The sequence below is a fragment of the Nycticebus coucang genome, chromosome 9 (assembly GCF_027406575.1).
Source record: "Nycticebus coucang isolate mNycCou1 chromosome 9, mNycCou1.pri, whole genome shotgun sequence".
Lineage (NCBI taxonomy): Eukaryota > Metazoa > Chordata > Mammalia > Primates > Lorisidae > Nycticebus > Nycticebus coucang.
The window spans coordinates 67770011-67795413 of NC_069788.1; the positions used below are offsets into that span (position 1 = coordinate 67770011).

The 25403-nt window shown below is 41.7% G+C and overlaps 1 protein-coding gene across 5 annotated transcripts in view; it reads left to right on the forward strand.

The window, feature by feature from the left end:
• The window catches only part of ADTRP (androgen dependent TFPI regulating protein), a 98942-nt gene extending 77231 nt beyond the window's left edge, over nt 1–21711 (forward strand). For 4 of the 5 annotated variants that reach the window (XM_053603735.1, XM_053603736.1, XM_053603734.1 and 1 more), the window contains 3 exons: nt 7020–7171; nt 15538–15599; nt 19520–21711. In XM_053603735.1, coding sequence (XP_053459710.1) covers nt 7020–7171; nt 15538–15599; nt 19520–19528 — 223 coding nt within the window. In that variant the 3' untranslated portion in view covers nt 19529–21711. The remainder of the gene's footprint in view (nt 1–7019; nt 7172–15537; nt 15600–19519) is intronic. The other variant, XM_053603737.1, reaches the window with a different exon arrangement.
• Nucleotides 21712–25403: the final 3692 nt, after the last annotated feature.

The following is a 25403-nucleotide window of genomic DNA, read 5'->3' on the forward strand; positions in this document are numbered from 1 at the left end:
GAACGTCCAAAAGATACCCAGCTATCACCCAACCTCAGGGGAGACGTTTATAAAGTTATTTCTCAATAGCAATTTGTATGAGGCCAGAAAGAAAATCCTTTTCTTCTATACTGTATGCATTCAGTTGAGATCTTTAGCAAAGCTTCCTGAGTTCCCAGGTGTAACAATTCCTTTAAATTCATGTCTCTTTATAAATCCGCACTCACACATCTCACCCTGAGAATACATTAAAAACAGCCAAGGACTGGACTAAGGTGAGGTGGAACTGGACACCTTGCCACACCCAGCATCAGCACTGCCCTTTCACTCCCACCACTGTTCTATGAATTACCCCTGGGGCTTCACTACCTTTTCTAAAATATGACCTTCATCTGAGACCATCCAGGTGAACCAGAATTTTATAACCTTGAATGTCAGTCTGTGAAGATTGGATTCTCAGCTGCATTTTCTATGGAAGGATTCCCTTATATAAATTAACATAGAAACATAAATAAAAGGAAGCCACAGCCACTTCCTTATTGCCAATATTTGGGCTAAAGCCCAGCCAAGATACAAATGGAAAAGGGAAGGAGGAGAGGAACTGGGAGAGGAAAGCGTTATCTACACTTTTCATCCTTCCGGTCCAAACCTCAGCTCTCGTTTAACCAAAATGGCTGTAACATAAATTTGAAGTAGTATCAGTCAGAACAGGGTAACAGCAGTATAATCAGAAATGCAGACCTTCCTGAGACATATTGTTGAAAAAGCAGAATAGGTTTGTGGATTAGTTGACACGTGTCAGATAAATGAAAATGAAAACTTAAGGATAACTCTAAGAATTTTAAGTTAGTGGACTAGAAAGATGATGATTCCACAAGTAGATGAAAATGAATTATGAAAGAATTCATTTTGAGTATAAGTAAAAAAAAAGTCAATTTAAAATCCCATATCTAGTTCCTATTCCCAAAATATTCTGGTTTAATTGGTTCAGGATATGTTTTCGGCATCAGAATTTCAAGACAATTCTAAACTTCAGCCGAAGTTAAGAACCACCTGTCTGGAAGAACTTCCAATTGCAATGCTGACCTGGCTATCTCCAGAAATGTGGGACTGGGAGATCCAGGTAGTCAGAACCTCGTAGTAGGAAGAGATTGCTGAAAAGACAGAGGAGAGAGAAGAGGGCAGAAATGGGTAATAGGTGTGGGGGAAGTGCCTCTAAAGGCAGGTGAGGAAAAATGGCAACAAAGGTGGCAAAGGACAATGGAGTGGTAGAAAACTAAGAAGATCAAGAACCCCATGGGCCCGGGCAACACCTGTGGCTCAAAGGAATAAGGCGCTGGCCCCATATGCCGGAGGTGGCGGGTTCAAACCCAGCCCCGGCCAAAAACTGCAAAAAAAAAACAGGCTCAAAGAACCCCATGGGCCCTAAAGAAGGAGGAAGTTTCAAACCAGGAAGGGTTTCAGGGAGAGGTTGAGTAATAGTTTTAAATGCCATAAAGGGCTTGCTGCCCATGCCGAAGCCCACAAAACTCCCTTATCTGCTTATCTCTAACCCACAGACTTTCATGTTTCCCTACTGATAAGATACAAAAGATATAAATTTCCTGGTAGTCATTTTGATGCTACAATATTTGGGATGGGGAAATTCTAAAAGATCAACTCTGAGCTGCCATTATCTACTTGGTCAGCCTTACACAGAACAGACAGCTCAAGACAGCAAACAACTGCTCTTTGAACTGAGAGGCAGAGTCAAACGATCTATGAACCAAGTGTATGGTGCCCCATGATCATACTAATGTACACAGCTATGATTTAATAAAAATAAATAAATTAATTAAAAAAAAGAAAGAAAGAAGAAATCATTTAGAAATCATTAGATTAACCACGATTTGAAAGGCTACTGGGTACATTTCAGGTTTAATTATTTCAGGATATGTCCTGGGCATTGGGATTTCAAGGCAATTCCAATCTTTAGCTGAGGTTGAGAAATACCTACTTGGAAGAACTTCCATTTGGTAATTCAGACCTGGCTGTCTTTGGAGAGGTGGGGTTGGGGAGACCCAGGTAGTTGAACCCTTGTAGTGGTATGAGATTGATGGAAAAAGAAAGGAAAGAGCAGCTGTGGTGGTCCTAGAGGGTCAGACAGCTAAGAGCTGTAGCATGGTCCTACAGAGTCACCCCATTCACTTTAAAGAATTGATTGTGTTCTGAACACTTGGGAAACTGATGTGCATTGATAGACACAGCTCGTGCCCTTGCAGAGCTTCCAGTCTAATGAGAAAAACAATCAGGTAAGTAACAAAGGTTTGCTCCAGGGCAGAGGACAATGAACAGCTAACTAAATGGGGCTGGAGAAAGGTCTTTAGGAAACCTTTTCTAGAAAATAGATTTGAAGCATGAGTAAGATTCATCTGGGAACAGAGCAAAGACGAGGATGTTCCAGGAAACAAAAAGATCAGAGGTGTTCCAACCAGAGACAACAATGGGGGTGAAGGCCCGGAAACTGCAGAGCTTGGTTTGTTCCAGAAACAAAGGGGTCCAATATGAACAGACTACAGATCTGAGATGGATGGGTGAGCACAGCAGGGCAGAGCAGTGGGGTGAACAGTTGAGATAATTTCTTAAACAGTGGCAATCCACTGGAAGCAGAGGAGTGCTAGGGACAGAGATTGATTTGAAAAGATTGGGTGGTTGGTGACTGGCAGTATGGAGGGTGGGTGAAAGGAGCAAAAAAGTACAGGGGGAAGATAATTACAGAAACCCAGATGAGATGAAGGAGTCTGCACTGGAGAAACGGAAGTTTAGTGTAGATGTAATTTTATGGGATCCAACATGGGGGCAAAAGTGAGTGGAGAACTGACAGTTGATGAAGATGGAGGTCATGTTGAGTGCAAAGTGCCCACCCTCCTCCATCCCACTGTCCCTGTCTGCCTCCTTCACTCCCGGCCATCCCTCTCCTTAGTTCCTTCCTGCCTCCCTTCTCTCTTTCTTTTATTTCTCTCTCTCCCTCTCCAGGCAAGCCATAAAGAAGTCACATAGCATCTGACATTGTGGCTCTCTTCTCTCCCACCTCTCTGCTGATAACCCTTCATGAAATTCCTAGCCTCTTGCCTCATGCTCTGTTTATATCTCCCTTACCTTTTCCACCATCAGTTGCCACATCCATAACTTTCTTTGTGCTTTCTCTGTGAATATATGTATAATTCATTAACTTACCTTGGGAACTTTTTTTTATGAGCCTTATCCTGAAGGAAACAAAAGCGCCTGTGGCTCAGTTGGTAAGGCGCCGGCCCCATATACCGAGGGTGGTGGGTTCAAACCCAGCCCCGGCCAAACTGCAACCAAAAAATAGCCGGGCGTTGTGGTGGGCGCCTGTAGTCCCAGCTGCTCAGGAGGCTGAGGCAAGAGAATCGCTTAAGCCCAGGAGTTGGAGGTTGCTGTGAGCTGTGTGAGGCCATGGCACTCTATCGAGGGCCATAAAAGTGAGACTCTGTCTCTACAAAAAAAAAAAAAAAAAGGAAACAAAAGCGAAGTAAACAGAAACTTTCCAGACCTCTAGGGGCATGTCCTTATTTGCAGACTATTTTACATACATGTGCATGGGGACTTAGGAAGGCCCAATTTCAAATGTATAAAGTAAACAAAGTGAACTAAGTATTGCAACTAGTTTGGAGTGTGTTCAAATCTCCTTGCTGACACCACATCACTAGCCTTAGCTACTTGGAGAAATTATTTTCTGCCCTTTATACCTCCTCTGTCACGAGGACCACCTGTAAAGGCATTGTGGGCACTGTGTCCATCCCTATAGAGTGCATCCATGAGATGCATGACCTGAAAGACTCCAATATTATCATAGTAATAATGATAATTATTGCGTTTTACAGTCACCTCATTGGTAGTGGGAGGGGCATCAAGACAGGTTCGGGCGAGCAGCATGGCAGCAGCAGGCAGGGACTAGGAACCCTACACTCATGTGACTCTGTGACTGGCACCTTCTTAGATTCTTTAAAATTGTGGTAAAATACACATAATATAAAATTTATCATTTTAATCATGTGTAAGTTCAGTGGCATTTTAATCATGTGTAAGTTCAGTGCATTCTCATGATTGTGGAGTCTCACTTTATCACCCTTGGTAGAGTGCCGTGGTGTCACAGCTCACAGCAACCTCCAACTCCTGGGCTTAGGAGATTCTCTTGCCTCAGCCTTCTGAGTAGCTGGGACTACAGGCGCCCACCACAATGCCCGGCTATTTTTTGTTGTTGCAGTTTGGCTGGAGCCATGTTCGAACCTGCCACCCTCAGTATATGGGGCTGGCGCCCTACCCACTGAGCCACAGGCACCACCCAATTGCCAGAACTTTTTCATCTTCCCAAACTGAAACTCTGTGCCCATTAAACACTAACTCTGTGTCTTAGTCCATTTTGTGTTGTTATAAAAGAATATCTGAGACTGGGTAATTTATAAAGAAAAGAGGCTTATTTAGCTCATGGTTCTACAGGCTGAGAAGTTCAAGGGCATGGCACTGGCTCTTGCCAGGGCTTTCATGCTGCCTCATATTGTAGTGAAGAAGGTCAAAGGGGGAAGCAGACACATACAAAGAGGGAGAAACCTGGGGGAGGGGGTGTCCTGGATTTACAGCAACCTACTCTCAGAGGACTAATTCTCAGGAGAACTCACTGCCATAGTAAGACCACCAAACCACTGATGAGGGATTTATCCTCATAACTCAAACTTCTTCCACAAGGTTCCACCTCCCAACACAGCCACAACAGGCATCAAATTTCAACATGAGTTTTGCTGGGGACAAGCAAACCCTATCCCAAGCATAGCACTCCATATTGCCACCACCCCCAACACCCAACAACCACTATTCTGTTTTCTGTGTATATATTTGATACTCAAGTTTACTCATATACGTAGAATCATATAGCTTGTGTCCTTTTTATTGGCTTATTTAACTTAGCATAATGTCTTCAAGGTTGATTCATGTTCATTCAGAGTATAACTCTGAATTCTATTTCTTTTTAATGTGTATGCATATGCCACATTTTATTTATCTATTAATCCATCAATGGACATTTGATTCCTTCTACCTTTTGGCTATTGTGAATAATGCTACTATAAACACGAGTGTGCAGATATCTCTTTGAGTCCCTCTTTTCCACTCCTTTTGGGTACATACTCAGAAGTGGAATTGCTGGATCTTATGGAATTCTATTTTAGTTTTTCGAGGAACTGCCCTACAGTTTTCCATAGCAGATGCACTATTTTACATCCCCACCAAAAGTGCATAGGGTTCCAATGTCTCCATATTCTTACTAACCCTTGTTTTCATTTTTGTTTTTTTTTTTAAGTGACTCTTATAATGAGTATGAGGCAATATTTCATTGTGGTTTTGATTTTCATTTCTCTAATTATTAGTGATGTTGAACATCCTTTTATTTATTTCTTCACCATTTATTCATCTTCTTTGTAGAATGTTTATCCAAGTATTAGCCCATTTTTAATTGGGTTGGTTGGATTCTGTTTTTATTGTTGACTTATAGGAGTTTTTGTAATGTACTCTGGATAGTAACCTTTTATTAGATATATGTTAACAAACACTGTTTCCCATTCCATGGGTTGCCTTTTCATCCTGTTGATTATGTCCTTTGATGTCCAGAGATGTCACCTTTGTACAGCCTACGTGTCCCCCTCACCTCATCCTACTCCTGGGCCTGAAAATTAGTCTTTATCTCTTCCACAAAACATTTAACAAACTTAAAGCATTTGAAATAACAGAGATCACACTTGAGTTTCTGAAAGTTTAATTAAGCATAGAATTTCATTTCTCCATGGGAATTCCTTTGACAAGCTGGGACATCCGAGTTTAAACCTTGTTTCTGAAACATAACTTAACCTATCCTAATTGTTACAAGAGATCACCAGCTTCAAAGAAGGTTTTCTGAGAACATTCCCATGTACCTTTCCCCAGTAGAGAGAGAAGCTTTTGAACTCTCGTCAAATAATTACCATGTGCCAGGCACTGTTTTGTGTAGTTTACAGGTGATATCTTCCTTAATCTTTACAACAGCCTTAGAAGGTGCATGCTGTTTGGGTCCCCACCTTACACATGAGGGGAGGGGAACAGAAATGTTGAATACATTTGCTGAAGGTAAGAAAACTAATAGGTGGCAGAGCTAGGATTTGAGGCACAGAAGTCTAATTCCAGATTCTGTGTTCTTAACCAATTATGAACTGTAGCTGATGCATTATCTTCCCCACATTTAATTTTTAAAAGTTATTTCAGACATTGGCACCTTCCAGTGCAGTTAGTTTCCAGCAAACTGCATTTTTAGGCTTCACTTGGACAACTTGCCTCCTCTCCTAGCATTTCTTTTTCTTCTCTTGGCTTACAGAAGTGACTTACAGTCTGCTCCCCCTCCCTGCCATAAGCAAGATCTGAGCCTTCCTATAAACCCATCCATTCCTGCTTAACATTCTTTTCATGGCTTTATGCATGAATGAAAATCAAGGCCAATAATTAATCCCTGCCCTATTGTATTAGACCAATAATGCTTCAACTCTGCCCCTCCCATTCCAGCAGATTCGGAGAGCTAATGGAAAGCTGCACCTGACTGTCAGGTACAAAGAAAAAGCAAATCCCACTTCTCTGGCTGAGAGCCAGAAATTGGATGCCATCTCAATGTCTCACCATGTCATACCTCCAAGGGGAAGTGATAATTCATGTTCTTACATACTGCTTTTGGCTAATGATATGTTTTATGTTCTCCCATATTTTTTCACCAACATTGAATTTGAACAGATTAGGTAAAACAGGCCAGCCTAGCCAAGCCCATGAAGCAACATGTCTTACTGAATCAGGTCGGCTTACCTGAAAAGACTCATTTTATAGATTTGTGTAAATAACTCAGCTGTTGACAAATGTCCCTGATGGCTTATTTTCACCTGCCTGGGCTCCAGTATCTTGCTGATTCTGATGAGAAAATGTCTTGTTTTTCTCCTCCTGCCCTAATCACTGTGACTTGTTTCCTGCAGGGTCCTGTGGAATTACATTAAGACGGGTGCCTGGGTATATCCTGTGTTGGAAAAATTCAGCCCTCTGGGTCTGGCAGCCTTCTTCTTTCTCAGCTACATCTTTACTGCCAACCTATATCTACTTGGAGAGAAGCTCAATCACTGGAAATGGGGTCAGTGTATTTCTCAAGTCTTATTACAAATGCATTTCATTTGCCCTTTTTACATTCCACCTGGACACAGAAAGAAAAGCTAGTCCAAAGCAGAAGGCAATGATGCTTGATGCTTTTGTCCAAAGGACTCAGGTCCTACCAAAGCAGGCATGGGAAAGCCTGGGAGAAGTTGGCACTTCTTCAAAAGATCCTATTGAATTACATCCCCCCTCCCGCCCCCACCAAATACCTCATTTAACTTTGAAGCTAAAAATAATCTTGTTAAAAAACTTAGAGACCCAGAGAACAAGGTATTGCCATCCCTAGTACAAAGAAAGACGATTGAGGTCTATCCCCTATGTACTATCCAAATGAGGGTTCCAAGGACACAAGCTGTTAAAATGCCGGTTTCCTTTTGGAAACAAATGAGCCCAGAGGACCAGCTCAGCTCTTCCAACCTCAGCAGAGTATTCTTGATGAGTTCCCATGCCTCCTTCATTAGGCTGCTTTTCAACCTTTAGTAAAGCATTTACCAGACAAAAATCACATCCTATATTTGAGATTGGTCTTCTCATTCAGAGTCTTGGGCAATGAGAATATGTCAATAAGCTAAGGTTTCTAATTATAGGTAGGTAGACGATGTTGCTTCTTCATAGGAAAAAAAAATCATATAACTTCAGTTGATTTTAAAATGGAAGGTTTTATTCTCTCCCCATTTCCTCTCTCCCTACCTTGTCCCCAGAATATTTTTTTGTTGTCAGGAAAGTAACTGACAGAAGTCAGGTTGCAAAATACCCGTGAATTTTTCTTTCTACCCTGATTTTGTATGGAAGGAAGGCAAGGAGTCCCACTCAGCCCCACACATCACTCGCCCACATGCCATTCTGCCTCTATCAAAATAGAGACAGCAGAAGTGCCATCTTCCGCCCAATCTATGAACTGGTGTGAAAACATAAGTCCGCGTATGCAAAAAACCTGACAGTTTCAGAAGGTTCAGTACTGGAGTGTGTGTTCTGAGAGGAAGCTGAGACTCTGGAGAAATAAGCATGGAACTTGGATTTGTCACATGCTTTCTCCTCCTGGGGAATTTGACTGGTTAAGGAAGTCTCAAAGGCAAAATTCTTCTTGAAAGCAAACACTTACAAAATGGAATATTAAAAATTACTCCCCATAACAGGATTCCAGATTACAAGAAATTATCCAGAGAAAAAATGTGTTGACATCTAATTCTAACCAGTTTTGCCTCCTTGAAGTTCTGGGTGAAGATTTCTGATGTCTTCCCCCGAGATCTATATTAGAAAAAAAAAAAAAAAAAGGAAAGAAAATAATCTATTAGAAATTTGGCAGTTACAAGAAGTGTAGAGAAAAAATTACTTATAGCTTAGAGGACAATACCTTTTTAAAACAATTGTACAGAGTTCAATGATATATTAAGTTCTTTTTTTTTCTTTAGAGTTGGAAGGCTTTTTAATTGATTTTTTATTTTTTTCAATTTATTATTTTTTTATTATTGTTAGGTCATAGCTGTGTACATTAGAGCAATCAAGGGGTACAATGTGCTGGTATCATATACAATCTGAAATATTCTCATCAAACTGTTCAACATTTTCTTAGTTATTGTATGTAGACATTTGTATTCTGCATTTAGTAGGTTTCCCATGTACCCATTCTAAGATGCACCATAGGTGGGACCCCACCCTTACCCTCCCTCCCCTCCCTTGGCCCTTTTCCCATATTCTTGTGCTATAGTTTGGTTATAGCCTTCATGTGAAAGCTATAAATTAGCTTCATAGTAGGGCTGAGTACATTGGATACGTTTTCTTCCTTCTTGAGATACTTTGCTAAGAAGAATATGTTCCATCTCCATCCAGGTAAAGTCTCCATCTTTCTTTAAGGTTCCATAATGTTCCATGGTATACATGTACCACAATTTGCTAGACCATTCGTGGGTCAATGGGCACTTGGGCTTCTTCCATGACTTAACAATTATGAATTGGGCTTCAATAAACATTCTGGTACAGATGTCTTTGTTATATTGTGATTTTTGGTCTTCTGGATATATACATAGTAAAGGAATTATAGGATCGAATGGCAGGTCTATTTTTAGATTTCCAAGTATTCTCCAAACATCCTTCCAAAAGGAATGTATTAGTGTGGATTCCCATCAGCAGAGTAGAAGTGTGCCCTTTTCTCTACATCCATGCCAACATCTCTGGTTTTGGGATTTTGTTATGTGAGCTACTCTTATTGGGGTTAGCTGATATCTCAAACTAGTTTTGATATGCATTTCTCTAATGATTAAGGATGATGAGCTTTTTTTCATGTGTTTGTAGATCCTGCATCTGTCTTCTTTAGAGAAGTTTCTCTTCAAGTCCCTTGCCCACCCTGAGATGGGATCACTTATTCTTTTCTTGCTAATATGTTTGAGTTCTCTGTGGATTCTGGTTATTAGACCTCTATCAGAGGTATAACCTACAAATATTTTCTCCCATTCTGAGGGCTGTCTGCTTGCTTTACTTACTATGTTCTTGGCTGTGCAGAAGCTTTTTTGTTTGATCAGGTCCCAATAATGTATTTTTGATACTGCTTCAATTGCCTGGGGAGTCCTCCTCATAAAATATTCACCCAGGCTGATTCCTTCACGAGTTTTCCCTGCACTTTCTTCAAGTATTTTATAGTTTAAATCTTTTATGCAGTGAGAATCTATTTTAGTTAATGGTGAAAGGTGTGGGTCCACTTTCAGTCTTTTACAGATCACCAGCCAGTTCACCCAGCACCATTTGTTAAATAGGAAATCTTTTCCCCACTGAATGTTTTTAATTGGCTTGTCAAAGATCAAATAATGGTAAGTAGCTGGATTCATCTCTTGGTTCTCTATTCTGTTCCAGACATCTACTTCTCTTTTTTTGTGCCGGTACCGCGCTGTTTTGATCACTATCTACTTATAGAACAGTCTCAGTCCGGTAGCGTAATTCCTCCTGCTTTGTTTTTATTGCTGAGTAATGTTTTGGCTATTCAAGGTTTTTCTCTGATTCCATATAAAACGAAGTATTATTTTTTTCAAGATCTTTAAAATACGACAATGGAACTTTAACAGGAATTGCATTAAAATTATATATTGCTTTGTGTAGTATAGACATTTTAACAATGTTGATTCTTCCCAGCCATGAGCATGGTATGCTTTGCCATTTGTTAACATCTTCAGCTATTTCTTCTCTTAAAGTTTCATAGTTCTCTTTATAGAGATATTTCACGTCCTGTGTTAGATAAACTCCCAAATATTTCATCTTCTTTGGCACTACTGTGAAAGGAATAGAGCCCTTGACTGTTTTTTCGGCTTGGCTATTGTTGGTATATATAAAAGCTTTATATATACCAGATTTATGGGTGTTGATTTTGTAGCCTGAGACATTGCTGTATTCCTTGATCACTTCTAAAAGTTTTGTAGTAGAATCCCTAGTGTTTTCCAGATATATGATCATGTCATCTGCAAAGAGTGAATGTTTGATCTCTTCTGACCCTATGTGGATGCCCTTAATTGCCTTTTCTTCCCTAATTGCAATGGCTAAAACTTCCATTACAATGTTAACGAGCAATGGAGACAATGGGCAACCTTGCCTGGTTCCTGATCTAAGTGGAAATGATTTCAATTTAACTCCATTCAATATGATATTGGCTGTGGGTTTGCTGTAGATGGCCTCTATTAGTTGAAGAAATGTCCCTTCTATACCAATTTTCTTAAGTGTTCTGATCATGAAGGGATGCTGGATATTACCAAAAGCTTTTTCTGCATCAATTGAAAGAATCATATGTTCTTTATTTTTTAGTTTGTTTATGTGCTGAATTACATTTATAGATTTACGTATATTGAACAAGCCTTGAGAGCCTGGGATAAATCCCACTTGGTCATGGTGTATAATTTTTTTGATGTGTTGTTGGATTCTGTTTGTTAGGATCTTATTGAGTATTTTTGCATCAATATTCATTAGTGATATTGGTGTATAATTTTCTTTTCTTGTTGGGTCCTTCCCTGGTTTAGGGATCAAGCTGATGTTTGCTTCATAGAATGTGTTGGGTCGTATTCCTTCTTTTTCTACATTTTGGAAGAGGTTTAGTAATATAGGTACTAGTTCTTCTTTAAAGGTTTGGTAGAATTCTGACGTAAAGCTATCTGATCCTGGGCTTTTCTTTTTAGGGAGATTTTGTATAGTTGATGCTATTTCAGAACTTGGTATAGGCATGTTCAACATTTCCACTTCATTCTGGCTAAGTCTTGGTAGGTGGCATACTTCCAAGTATTGGTCAATTTCTTTCAGATTTTCATATTTTCTGAGAGTAGAGTTTCTTGGAGTATTCGTTAAGGATTTTTTGAATTTCTTCAGGGTCTGTTGTTATTTCATCGTTACCATTTCTGATTGATGAAATTAGAGATTTTACTCCTTTTTTCCTGGTTAGGTTGGCCAAAGGTTTATCTATTTTATTGATCTTTTCAAAAAACCAACTTTTGGATTTATTGATCTGTTGTATAATTCTTTTGTTTTCAATTTCATTTAATTCTGCTCTGATTTTGGTTATTTCTTTTCTTCTTCTGGGTTTGGGGTTGGAATGTTCTTCCTTCTTCAGTTGCTTGAGATGTCCCATTAAGTTATTAACTTCCTCTCTTTCCATTTTCTTGAGGAAGCCTTGTAGTGCTATAAGTTTCCCTCTTAGGACGGCCTTTGTAGTATCCCAGAGGTTCTGATTGTTCATGTCTTCATTGTTGTTTTGTTCCAAAAATGTGGGGATTTCCTTCTTAATCTCATCTATAACCCATCTATCCTTCAGCATATGGTTACTTAGCTTCCATGTTTTTGTATGGATATGCAGATTCCTGTTGTTATTGAGTTCAACTTTCATTCCATGATGGTCGGAGAAGATGCAAGAAATAATTTCTATTTTTTTTAAATTTGCTGAGGTTAGATTTGTGGCCTAGGATGTGGTCAATTTTGGATTATGTTCTGTGGGCTGATGAGAAGAATGTGTATTCAGTTTTGCTGGGATGAAATGTTCTGTAGATGTCAGTTATGTCCAGATGTTGAATGGTTAAGTTTAAATCTAAAATTTGTTTGCTTAGCTTCTTTTTGGAGGGTCTATCCAGCACTGCTAAAGGGGTGTTAAAATCTCCAACTACTATGGAACTGGCGGAAATCAAGTTGTTCATGTCTGTTAGAGTTTCTCTTATAAATTGAGGTGCATTCTGGTTGGGTGCATAAGTATTAATAATTGAAATCTCATCGTATTGAGTATTACCTTTAACAAATCTGAAGTGTCCATCCTTATCCTTCCTTATTTTGGTTGGTTTAAAGCCTATTGCATCTGTGAATAGGATTGCAAAACCTGCTTTTTCTGCTTTCCATTTGCCTGGTGTATAGATGACCATGCCTTCACCTTGAGTCTGTATTTGTCTTTTAATGTAAGGTGAGATTCTTCTATGCATCAGATATCTGGCTGCAACCTGTGCCTCTTTAGAGAACAATTTAAACCATTCACATTTATCGAGAATATTGCTAAGCCTTTCGAGAGTCTGGTGGACATTTTTAATCCTTTTGCAGCCGTGGAAGTTGAAATTTGATCAAAAGTTTCTGGGTGGGTTTACTTTTGTGGTGGAGGATTATGCTGGTCTTTATGGAGGATAGGTCTGAGAATATCCTGGAGAGCTGGTTTAATTATGGCAAATTTCTTCAACATATGAATTTCATTAAAGTATTTAATTTCTCCATCATAAATGAAAGTCAGTTTAGCTGGGTACAGGATCCAGGGTTGAAAGTTATTTTGTTTCAGGAGGTTAACAGTCGATGACCATTCTCTTCTAGCTTGAAAGGTTTCAGCAGAGAGATCTGCAATTATTCTAATATTCTTGCCTTTGTAGGTGATGGTTTTCTTTCGTCTGGCTTCTTTCAGTATTTTCTCCTTCATATTAACTTTAGTGAAATTGATTATGATGTGTCTGGGGGATGTCTTAGTTGGGTTGAGTTGGGCTGGAGTTCTGAAACTGTCCGCTATCTGAATTTCAGAATCTCTTGGCATGTCTGGAAAGTTGTCTTTCATAATGTCATGGAGAAGAGACTCTGTGTCTTGTGAAGCCACTTCATCGCTTTCAGGGATCCCTATGAGACGAATATTAGTTTTCTTCAAATTATCCCAGAGCTCTCTGAGAGAGTGATCTGTTTTTGCCCTCCATTTCTCTTCCTCTTTGAGAGTTTGGGAGCATTTGAAAGCTTTGTCTTCAATGTCAGAAATCCTTTCTTCTGCTTGCTCCATTCTGTTACTGAGGGATTCTACCATGTTTCTCAGATCTTTGAGGGCTGCAACCTCTTGTCTCAATGTGTCAAAATCTTGGTCATTTGGTCTCTGAATTTGTTGAATTCTTGAGACATCTTTTGGGTTACTGCTTAGAATTCTAATTGTATCTTATTTGCTATCCAGATTCTGAATTTGATTTCTGACATCTCAGCTATTTGTTTGTGCATGTGATCTTGTGCTGTGTCTGCCCCATTGATCCTTGGTGTAGTTAATCTACTCTGATTATTCATATTGCCAGAGTATTTCCGTTGATTTTGCCTCATGATTGCTTTTCACCGTTGCCTCTGGCCATCCTCAGAGTTGGGGATGTGTCTCTTCAAGATTAGACCCCAGCGGGATCATTCTATTGTTGCTGGATCTTTGTAGGGAGTAACCCTGTGTAGCTCCTCTGGGTCTGCCCCAGCCAGGGAGTTCTGGTTGTGGGAGCAGCTCTGGAGTGTGACATACCCAGATCCAGCAACAGGGTGGGGTGTGGTGCACACAGTTCTGGGAGTGCCTGGCACCCAGTGACTTTGGCACAGAAGGCTCAAGGCTCCAGCAATCTCTGGCCAGGAAAAAGGCTCTGCACAGAGGCAGGTAGGGCTCCAGAGGGCACATGGTTACCAGAGTCCCCAGCCAGACAAGTGGGCCCGTGTGGAGGCAGGGAGATACAGGAGGGAGGACTCAGCGTTGTGAGGCTCCCAGAGTTCCTTGTCAGGAAGGAGGCCTGGTAGGCATGGGTCATGGGTTGCAGCACGATCGTGGGTCGTGGCTCCACTAGTACGGAAGTCCAGGCAGGCCTTAAGTTAATTTTTAAACTATTACTTTACAGGCGGCGCCTGTGGCTCAGTGAGTAGGGTGCCAGCCCCATATGCCGAGGGTGGTGGGTTCAAACCCAGCCCTGGCCAAACTGCAACAACAACAACAAAAAAATAGCCGGGCGTTGTGGCGGGCGCCTGTAGTCCCAGCTGCTCGGGAGGCTGAAGCAAGAGAATTGCGTAAGCCCAAGAGTTAGAGGTTGCTGTGAGCCGTGTGACACCACGGCACTCTACCGAGGGCAGTACAGTGAGACTGTCTCTACAAAAAAAAAAAAAAAAAAAAAACTATTACTCTACAGCAAATCTTAAACATCCATTGAATTAAAAAATAAAATTTTCACTGTATTTATTATTATTGAATTCACTATTTTCAGCACAGAGTTCTTCCCGTAAGCCTCATTGCTTCATTGCTGTATCCCATTTTTCACAATTAGGTCCCAATGTGCAAATAAGGCAGCATCAACGTTGGATGCTTATTAACATCATGTGTATGTAAATGTTCATGTGAGTGACAGAGATTGTTGGGACTATGTGTGCAAATTGACACACAGTCAATTTGCATCTCAACTCTTGAGACGACACCCTCAGGAGTTTATGATGAAATAGGAGGTTAGGTTAATCAAGGCCAGAATGTGTTAGAATGCGTTAGAATGTTTGCTTCTGAACTCCTGAGACACAGTGTGGTCCAGCTGAAAGTCATCATCCAAGCAGTGACTGGTCAAGAATATCAAGAGAAATATCCATTAAGCTCCATTAACTGTGCTAGATGTCTCTCCAGCAATAGTCCTCCACCGTGGGCTCCCATCACAGAAACACTGGGGGAGTTTTAAAAGTGTGGATTCCCAGGCTCATCCCTACACCAATGAAATACTTGTCTCTGGATACTATGACTTGACATGGGGCTTTTTTAAGTGGTTTAAATTTGCAGCCAGGGTTAATAGCTACTGGCACAGAGCAATGCTTCCAAAACCTGTGTAGGCCTCTGGATTTTGTTAAAACAAGAATCTTAGTTATCCTGGGGCTCTTGTTAAAATGTAGATTCTCGTTCAGTGGACCTGGGATTCTGCCCTTCTAACATGTGCCCCAGAGATACTGATGCTGCTGGTGTGAGGACAAGCTCGTCTACACCTATAAGTGCATAGTACATTGTGACATTCTCCCAAGTCCGCTGCTGGACTGAGAAGGGTATCAGTGATAAGCACCACAGTTGCTGAATGTCTACTCACTTTTCTCCCCTTTTCCTGTCAGTGGGCAAATATGAAGAGGACAGCCAGAAGGACAGTAATAAGAAATGTTCCCAGGCTTTTGAGGTAAACTCCTATGGCATGAAGTTGCAGACAACTGACTTTGAACATGGAAGAGGCAGATGTTGTCATGGCCCTCAGGGAGGTCCTCCAAGAAGATGCTGAGGCTCAAATAGCTCTCAAGGGGTTCCACAGGACCACCCCGTCTGACCTGGCACTGGGCTCACTCACTGCCCTAAGCTGCCTTTATGTGTCATGGAACAGAGGGTTAAACAAGCCTGGAGTCAGTTATTGGGACCAGTCACCCACCCAGAAAGATTCCACTTCTACCTTTTTAGACAGAGTTAGATGGGACATTGGCTTTAAACGATGGTAGAAGTAGGCAGTGGGGAGTACTTGCTAGCACATCATTGTAAGCTTGACCCACCATGTCTGAATTTCTAGGCATGCTCTAGGCAGATTCTTTTCCACTCTTGTTGGGGAAAATGGTTCAGAAGGACATCCCATCACAGGCCCCCTTCTCTGCCACTTACATGCTAAATTTTTGTCCCCCCCCCGCCCCCCTGCCCTTGGTAATAGGACCCAAGGATGCTGATGCTAGGACACAAGTCCCTCAGGAAGAGAAAACCAAGCCACAGGCAGTATCAGGCACGGAGAGGGGCCAGCACCTCCAGGCCCAAACAGCAGAGGGAGCTGCAGAGACTTGGGTTTACCCAGGCCCATGACCTCCTTCTTGACCTCAGGAACAGAGGTGCTAGCGGTCAGGCTATTGTTTGTCAGGGCCCAAGACCATAGATCCTTCTGCTCCTAAGGACAGTTTATAACCTGAAAATTCCAGTCTAGCCAAGTACCTTTGTGATGGTGTCTTTGATAGAATGACATTAAAAACCTTCCTTTATTTGTCACAGATTAGGTTTTTTAAAAGGTGATTTGATTGTTAAAAGCTGCCTAGAGGCCCCTAATCTACCTCTTTGGTTTTATCCATAAAGAAATTATGGTAAGGTCTCTCTTCCATTCTATCCCTGATCACTACAAGAAAATTTTATCATGAGCTGACTCCACGGGTTCTTCTAAAGCATGGTCTCCACTGGAGAAGCATTTAGTCAATAACAAAAATATTCCTCCTTTGGCTTTTTCTGTCCTAACTTCATCTCTATTAGCTAAGCTCAAAGGGAGTCCACTCTGCATTATTCTTTCTCCCTGTTTTTCTTAGCCTCTTTTCCTGCCAGACTTTCTCTAGCCAGCCCTCAGCTTTATCACCTCTCTGGACTTCTGCAATGTGGACTTAATGCTCTTCAATGCTCAAAGCTCATTCCTCTAACACCTCATGTCCCCCTAACCATCTGCATTCTTGCCCTTCTCCAAAGCAGTCCACTGCAACTAGGTAATTGTTCTCTAAATTTTCAACTCAAAGACTAGCAGTAGACTTTGTGATTATAGATACATAGTATAAACCTTTGGGAGTATTATGTCTTAATTTATCCTGTAACAAGGAATAAGAAGGTATATAATTATATATAGCGTCCATAGTGATGTTGATTGAAACAATGGCTTCTTTGCCTTACAAGCAAAAAAATGTTTGGATCTTGCACAGATGAACATTAAATCTCTAGGCTTCAGTATTATCTGACAGACAGGATGAGTAAAGGACTAAAACAAGTCAGGTCTGGTGGACCCAACTCCCTAGCTGCCAACTAGGAACGTTCCACTGGGAAAAACTCTACTTGATCAAGGAAACAATTACAACAAACAATATTATTCACCAATCAGAGTTTAAAATTTATTGTGTGGATTTGGTTTGGGTAAGATATATGCTCTGTTACTAAGTCCGTGGTCCCCTTATCTTCAGCTGTGCACTAAGGAAACACAGAGAGAAATCGTGAAGAGTCAAAAGATGCTTAGAAATAGCTCAGCTCCAAGACATTTCAAGATTAAGAATCCAGCTTTTGTTTCCACCTGCTAGAAGCAAAAACATGATTTATGAGGTATTCACACCAGGTGTGAATAAAACAGCATAGTATGTACAGTAAAATGACTGCGGGAGGTCCTCACGGGGACCCATTTGGGGATGCTGCCTTCTCTAGCACACTGGCTACTGGGTTTAGGATGGGAGATTCTGACCCAGCTAAAGGAACCACCTGCTCTCCTGCCTCAACACAACTTCCCACAACCACTGCTGCTCCTGGGATGCTTCTCTCTGAGCCTTGGCACTTGGGGTTGAAGGAGTTATGATTACAGGTGGAATTGAGGAGCCAGGTGTTGGAAAACAATATGGATAAAGGAAATTTCATAATGATGGCAAGGGGCACAAATTTGAGAAGTTTATTAGGTCCAACAATTAAGTTTCTGACTCGTCCTAGAAAAAAGTGCTGCACACCTCAGTGCAGAACGTCACTATGGGGTCACTTTTGAAGTGCTCCCCTTGGGAAGTTAGGCATTGACACTAGGATGTAGTCCACTCTTCAAGGCACTTTTAGAGCTCTATTTCTGGAATGGCTATCAGAGCTGTCGTTGTACAAGTTCGTGAACTCATCTGAGGGAAAGTGCTGCATACATCATCGCTGAAGATCACTATGGTTACCAGATGGCCGAGGGAGTACTTTGAAGGTGGCTGTAGTAACACCCAGAAATGAGACATGTAGCACTTTTAGGATGTTTGCAAACTTAATTGTCTGACATCAGATATTGACCACACTCTTAGATGAGAAAATTAGCTGGCTATTTAGTTGAGAAGGAATTCGTGAAAGGCCTAAAATAGACACAGCAGAAAAGAGAAGGCACTGTGATTGTGCTTATGCACTTGACTTAGAGAAGACCTAACCAGGAAGGAGCGGGTTCGCATCAGAAATGGAAAGTAAATGGACACATCCGTGAATACAGTGAGGCCTGTAAAACTGGGTGGGTGAACAGTAACCCTTCACTGCACAGGCTGGGGCAGACTGGATTGATGAGGACTAGAAGAAGGGAGAGGTCTAATATTAAAATTGTGGAGAGAGAGCAATACAAGGACAGCCATGAGGACACGTGAGCAAGGGATGGTTGTCCTAGGAAATCGGCACGGTAAGGGTCTGCCAGTGAGACTTCAAGTCATCAGTCACTATGGCCTTGGAGAAGGGGAATTCCAGGAAAATGAAATCAGTAGAGGCTATTTAATATTTACTGTTAGGCATTGAATTGGCAGAGGTGGCAGGGTTGGAAGAGTGAGACGTGGAAGGAGGTGTGTGAGTTGGCTGTGGTAATACCAAACCCAGAATTACCAAGGCTCTCCCTTCTGGAAGGGAGAAGACGCTGAGTTGAGAAAAATTTTCAAAGTAGGATTGATAGTATTTGGCAATAAGGACAAAGGAAAATGAGCTAATGAAAGTTTATCAATTTTTCAGAGCTTACACAAAATTTTACGATCATTAAATATGGAGGTACTAACATGTTGGCTCGATGGAAGGCATTCTAGAGATGGAATGCTATAATTTCAATGAATAATGCCCCTCTAATGAGCTCACTAAAAACTAATCCATATGCCAGTACTTTTCCACCCAGGCTGATAAATTGATTTGGTGAGGGGTCATAAAATGACCCCAATTAGGTGAACCCTAACTCTTCTGTTTCCTCTCTAATTTGATACGGTCTCTTCCTCTCCATCTGCAAAGTCTCAGTGTTTGCTGATGGATGGAGTGCAGCCTGCAGACACTTGCTCAGAGTAACAGCCAGATGCCTCATATTCAATCTGCAGAGCTACATAAGGCAAGGGGCATCTCTGGTTACCTGGCTAGCTGGGAGCTGAGTATGAAAGGAGGCCAGCAGGATTGTTTCTTGTCTGTGCACTAGGGGCAGACATTTTTCAAAACTCCTTAAAGTACATCTTCTCACCTTGGGAAAAGTGTGCTTGACTTTCCACTGTCCCAAATAAGAGTAATCTCTAGCTACCTGAAAATACCCAATAGGCAACCACTGAAGCCTGAGGTCTGTCTCTGCTCTTGTTTGTACAGGTGACATGATGCAGCCACAGAAAAAGAGGAAATGATCACACGCTGTTTTCCAAGAACCAAGAAGGAAGAAAACATGAGAGCTTTTTCTCATCTTTTTTTTTTTTCTCTTGAATGAGGGAGGTGGTAGAGGTAGAAAAGACAGGGAGTGGTATTTACATTTAATAAGAGTGTTATGAAAATAGCTTAATTTGAGCACTGTTGGGGTTTTAAAAGGTTAACTGCACACACCAAAAACAACTCCTGCTGTCTCAGAATTTGTCTCACCTTGATAGAGGATGGTCTCTGATTAAATTCTGAACAAAAGCTAAAGAAACTTACATAAACTTGGTGGTCCAGGATGTTTAGAGACAAAAGAACTTAGGGTCATTCAGACTCTTCAATTTACAGAGGAGGTTGCTGAGGATCTACAGGAGGAGTTACCTGCATAAAGCAAAAGGGTTAGTTGGTGTCAAAGCCGAGACAATAGCTTCTGTCTCTTAGATTTCCTAACTCCCAGTCCTGGGCCATTGTTAATAATTTCAACTTCTCTTAAAAAGAAAAACCAAAACACTTTAGTAAGCTAGTTATTATGTGGATTACTCATTCATTTTTATTCATCAATCTAGAAATATAGGGAAATGGCTGCTACTGAAGTCATCTGTCTACCTGGAAATTATTTGGGGCAATTAAAAAGTAAGTTATAAAAAATATTGGGAAATCTGTCCCTCCTGGGAGCAAACATTTGAGCAAGTATAAACATTGAACACAGTGACATTGCCAAACTCTTCTATTCCAATATTGACTAATTTATCAAATACATGTTGGACTTTTACTTGGAGAAGGCTCTGGATGAGAAGTGAAGTGATTATCGAGGCTGCTGAGATTACACGGGTACTTTGGGGAGTGTGTGGTTTAACAAAACTGATTGTCAGGTGATAAATAAGGATTTGCAAACCTTGTTTTGATTTCCCTAGTAGTTTTTTTCCTGGTGTTTAATTGTAGGCACATTAGAAAAAAAAAGCACTAATGACAAACATTTAATGGTGGTAAACATATTTGGGTCTACTCATGTGTTCACCAGGCTCACATGGGCCAGAGTGTGAACACTGGAGTAAATTGTAGCTGAGCTTCCCAACCTAACACTATGCAGGAGAAATTTGGTTAAAAAGGACACTAAGAGCAATCTTGAAGGTTTGGAAAAGAGGGCAGCATATCTCAATAGGGAAGGCAGGGGCAGAGCACGGTGTCTCACATCTGTGATCTTAGTACTCTGGAAGGTCAAGGCAGATGGATTGCTTGAGCTCATGAGTTCAAGACCAACCTCAGCAAGAGCAAGACTCAGTCTCTAAAAAATAGCTGGGCGTTGTGGCAGGTGCCTGTAGTCCCAGTTACTCAGGAGGCTGAGGCAAGAGGATCACTTAAAAACAAGAGTTTGAGGTTACTGTGAGTTCTAATGGCACGGTACTCTATCAAGGGCTACAAAGTGAGACTCTGTCTTGAAAAAAAAAATAGGGAAGACACAGGAAGGCCAGGGAACGTGCCAAAAAATGCTCAGGCCCTACTCCTTTTCCACTATTCTATTAATATGAGCCTCAAGTCTTTCTCGGGTAGAGCTGGCAATACCACGTCTTGCCCTGCACCTGCTGCTGCCTTTTAACTGCTCAGAGCACCTGGTCTCAGCAGGAACCCAGAAACAGTTGTCAAATGGAAATTCCCCAAATGGGAAGCCCGCAGGGGATCACCCAAGTTTTCCACACCCCAAAGATGACTCGGGTTGCATAGTTCTCATAGTCATAGTAAGCTCTTGGCTAGGGAGAGCCTGCAGATTTCTATTTGTGGCTTTACTGTCCCTAGGACCAAATTTAACCCTGACTACAGCACGCCTCCTACACTAAAACTATCTCAGGACCATTTTTCATTGAGTACAAACCTAAGCACACAAGTGCATCTTCAGTGCCGCTGTAGTTTATGATAGGATAAGCAACTGGGCACCTGTAATAAATACTGACTAAACCTCCATTAAAAAGTGCATAGTGTGTGATGCCTATGTAGGGATGTGTTAGACCCTTAAAAGTTAGAAAATTACAAATACAGAAACCAAATAATGATATCAGCAATAATATTTGTACAGTGCTCATAATTTATAATCACTCTCACTTATTTTAGCTTCACAGTTTTCTTGTAAGTAGGAAATGTATTAGGCTTTTATTTTACAAATAAACACCCTGAGTTTCTGATGGTGCAGTTCTGGTAAATGTTTACCAACCAACTTTCTACAAAAAAAAGAATTAAACCCCTGATCAATAGTATTTGCCCATTTCCGTTGTATAAACACTCTTGGGAGCCTTTTAGAAGCTACCAACATGTTGCTGAACGCAGAATTGGGAAGAGATATACACAACTACTTGGTCCTCAGGAGCCAGTATGAGCTGGCTCCAGCCCACCCCTGGGTTCAGACTAGAGGAATGGCAGGCCCAGGGTCACACAAATCGTGTTTCCAGAGCTCATCTTCCTTCCTCTTTTATTATACAGCAAATCAATAACTGGTCATCCCAGAGCCTTTATAAGAAAGAAAAGAAAGAAGAAAAGAGAGGAAGGGAAGAAAGGAAAAAGGAAGAAAAGGAAGGAAGGAAAGAAGGAAGGGAGGGGAAGGGAAGGAGAAACAGAGGAAAAAAAAGAAAACCAAGGGTGGCGCCTGTGGCTCAGCTGGTAAGGCGCCGGCCCCCTATACCAAGGGTGGCGGGTTCAAACCCGGCCCCGGCTGAACTGCAACCAAAAAATAGCCAGGCGTTGTGGCGGGCGCCTGTAGTCCCAGCTACTCAGGAGGCTGAGGCAAGAGAATCGCTTAAGTCCAGGAGTTGGAGGTTGCTGTGAGCTGTGTGATGCCATGGCACTCTACCCAGGGCCATAAAAGTGAGACTCTGTCTCTACAAAAAAAAAAAGAAAACCAAAAATGTATTCACATCTTGCAAAGCTGAACAAAAGAAGGTGGTCAGAAGACCCCAACCTGGTGGACAGGCAGAAGGAGAACACCACCACTGCCCGGCAGACCGCTGTGTCACATGTGAAACCAACTTTGAATTTGGTTAGACGACTTCTCCTATTGCCTAAACAACACATTAACCCCCTTCTCCACCCCCCACCCCCTCCTGAAAGGGTCCTACACTTCTCAAGCTATTTTCAGCTCCTCCACACCTCTCCGCTTGCAATACTTGTCATAACAGGAAGCCGGTTTTATATACTGTGATCCCCAAACATTGCGCCCACATGTGGGGACCGTGAGGGGGCCGAGCACAGGCCCCTCCCACGGTGGGGCGTCCTCCCTCCCAGGCCTGGATTCAGCAACCAGAATCCACTTCCAGGCTGTCTTGTTTTCCTTTCTCCTGCAGTTGGTGGTGCCTTTTTTTTTTTTTTGTTAATAAAGCATTTGAGTAGGCAGCAAAGCCAGTCAGAACTGTTTATTTATAGCTGTGGATTTTCAATGCTGTATAAATTAGAAATCGTTGCTGAATGAGGCCCGCGCCCACTCACACACGCAGGGCCGCTGTCTGTGAGTCCTTTCACACGGTTTGACTGTACACAGTCTAAAATGGGAGAAAATGACATGCTCCGAGTCAAATGACGGAGTCACAGCTAAACGGCAAAGCAGAAAACCAGCAATTATTTTTCCTCAGCACAATATGGGGAGCGCGACAGGTGCAATTATCCAATATTAACAGCACCGGTTTGTGGTGTAGGGAGAAAATAAAGGTTTCCGTGTCTTAGAGAGGGGAAAAAAAAAAAAGGAGAAAGAACCTGCCTTGAGGCTCCTGTTTCTGTGGATTAAGCTATGTTATGTAAATTGAAACTAGCCAAGATTCCAGAAAGGGAAAGAGAGAACCACTTGGCACCCAGGCCCTCCCCCCCGCCCCCCACCCCAGGCTTGAGAGCTGTCAGGGGCTTCTGGGCAAGGGACCCACCTTGGACTCTGTGGCCTGAACACCCTCCTTGGGCTCCAGGTGAGAGTGGGGGAGGCCAGGCCTGCTGGGCTGTCCTTATCTGTAAAGTTAAATGATGATAATACCTACCATAATTAAATGAGATGATTAAAAGTGGTGGCTGCAAGTGCCCAGCATCCAAGACCCCCATCCCACCCTGCTTAATTGCAAACTCCCCAGGCTGGGGCCACATCTGCTAACTCTGCAGCACTAGAGAGTACTGACATACAGACTAACTCGAGGATCCCTTATAGCTTCTTAGTCTCACAGCTTCATCACCAAATATCTTGCAGCCTGGGCTTCTGTAGAAGCTGAGATTCCCAATGTTATGGTCATTATTTCATATAATGCGGTGTCTCCATCATTCAGACCAAAATCCTATTACCAGCGATGATCAGGTTCTACTTCCGTGTGATCTAAATGAAAAGAAAATTGATAGAACACAACACACGACAAATTTTGATAAAAAGGAGAAGGATAAATGGCCTGCATGCAGATGGAATTCCTCAATGGATATTAAATGGCCTCTGGCTCAAAAGAGCACCCATGGTATGCAAGGGTCCAAGTCAGGGAGATTAATCTTTAAACAGGAAGGGGGGGGTGCCAAAGACAAATTTTATTGACATAAGAATTTGTCCTACCTTAGGTACAAGCTCACCCTACTGACAGATGGTAAGTGTATCCTTAGGGCCTGGTCTAGCCTGACTCTAAGACATCACCATCTCCATGTCCCATGATATCATCAGCATCTTCCTTTCTGTAATCTTCAGGGCCACGGAAAGGGCCTCTACTCTGCCATCCCAAATATCTTGCTATTGTCCATAAAAATGTTTTGTCAGAGCTAAAGCCTCCTATTTTGTATGGGGAAACAAATTTAACATGTAACTATTTCTGAGAGAAGTGACTTATTAAACTGACATGCACTCAAGTATCCATGACTTAAAGCAAGTTTTAATATGAGAAGGAGTATGCTTGGCAAAGTGAAAATGGGGACATTGCGAGAAAATGAACAGGTACAGAAAGAGTTAGCTACAGCCTCCAAGGACAAACCTTGCCGAGTTCACAATTTTTCACCATGTGGGTTGTGAAGAGATGGCTGGGTATGTCTCGGCTGTGTCCGCTCCTCTGAGAGAGCTAATCAGTAGGAGGAGAACACAGAAGGGAGGTGGTCAGAGACCTCAGCAGCTGAAAGGCCAGCTCAATTCTCCATGCCCTTGTGGGGAGAGGACAAAAAAGACATAGCTGCAACATGCCACCCTGCCCCCACAGTCCTAATACCTGGCACTGCAGGAATGCAAACTTGCTCTGTGTCTTGAGAGAGAAGTTAATATTGGGTTGTCATTTCCCTTAAGGACGGAGGCAGAGCAAAGAAAAACCTTTGGATGCTACTGGCTCCTGAGGAGTATCAGGCAGTGTTGAGCTTCCCCAGGATCCCTCCTTATCTGAACATCTATCTCATATGCCAGTCACAGGGAACTTAATCATTGAAGGGAGATGGATACTGATGAAGGGCATGTTGTGTGTTTCTTTGAGGATCAGGAATCCATTCTATCCACCATTGTATCCTCACACAGAGTATAGTATGCGCTAGACTTTAAATACATATTTGAAGCTCAATTTAAGTAACATGCTCAGAGTCTTACCGTGGATTTGGGATCCAAATCCAAATCTATCTGATCAAGTGCCCCAAAGAGTTTTCACTTCACCAGTGGCTTTCAATCTTTCTTGATACTTTCAGAGATGCACTTTATATTGTGGCCCAATAAATGCATGCGTACACATACACACATCTGCGAAAAATTCCATTATATCCACTTTTAGTATATGAAATACACAACTTTATTTTCCATGATATTATTTTCTATTCCATTATTTAAAATATGTTGTGACTATTAAATAATAATCCAATAATAGTGATGTTAAGAAAT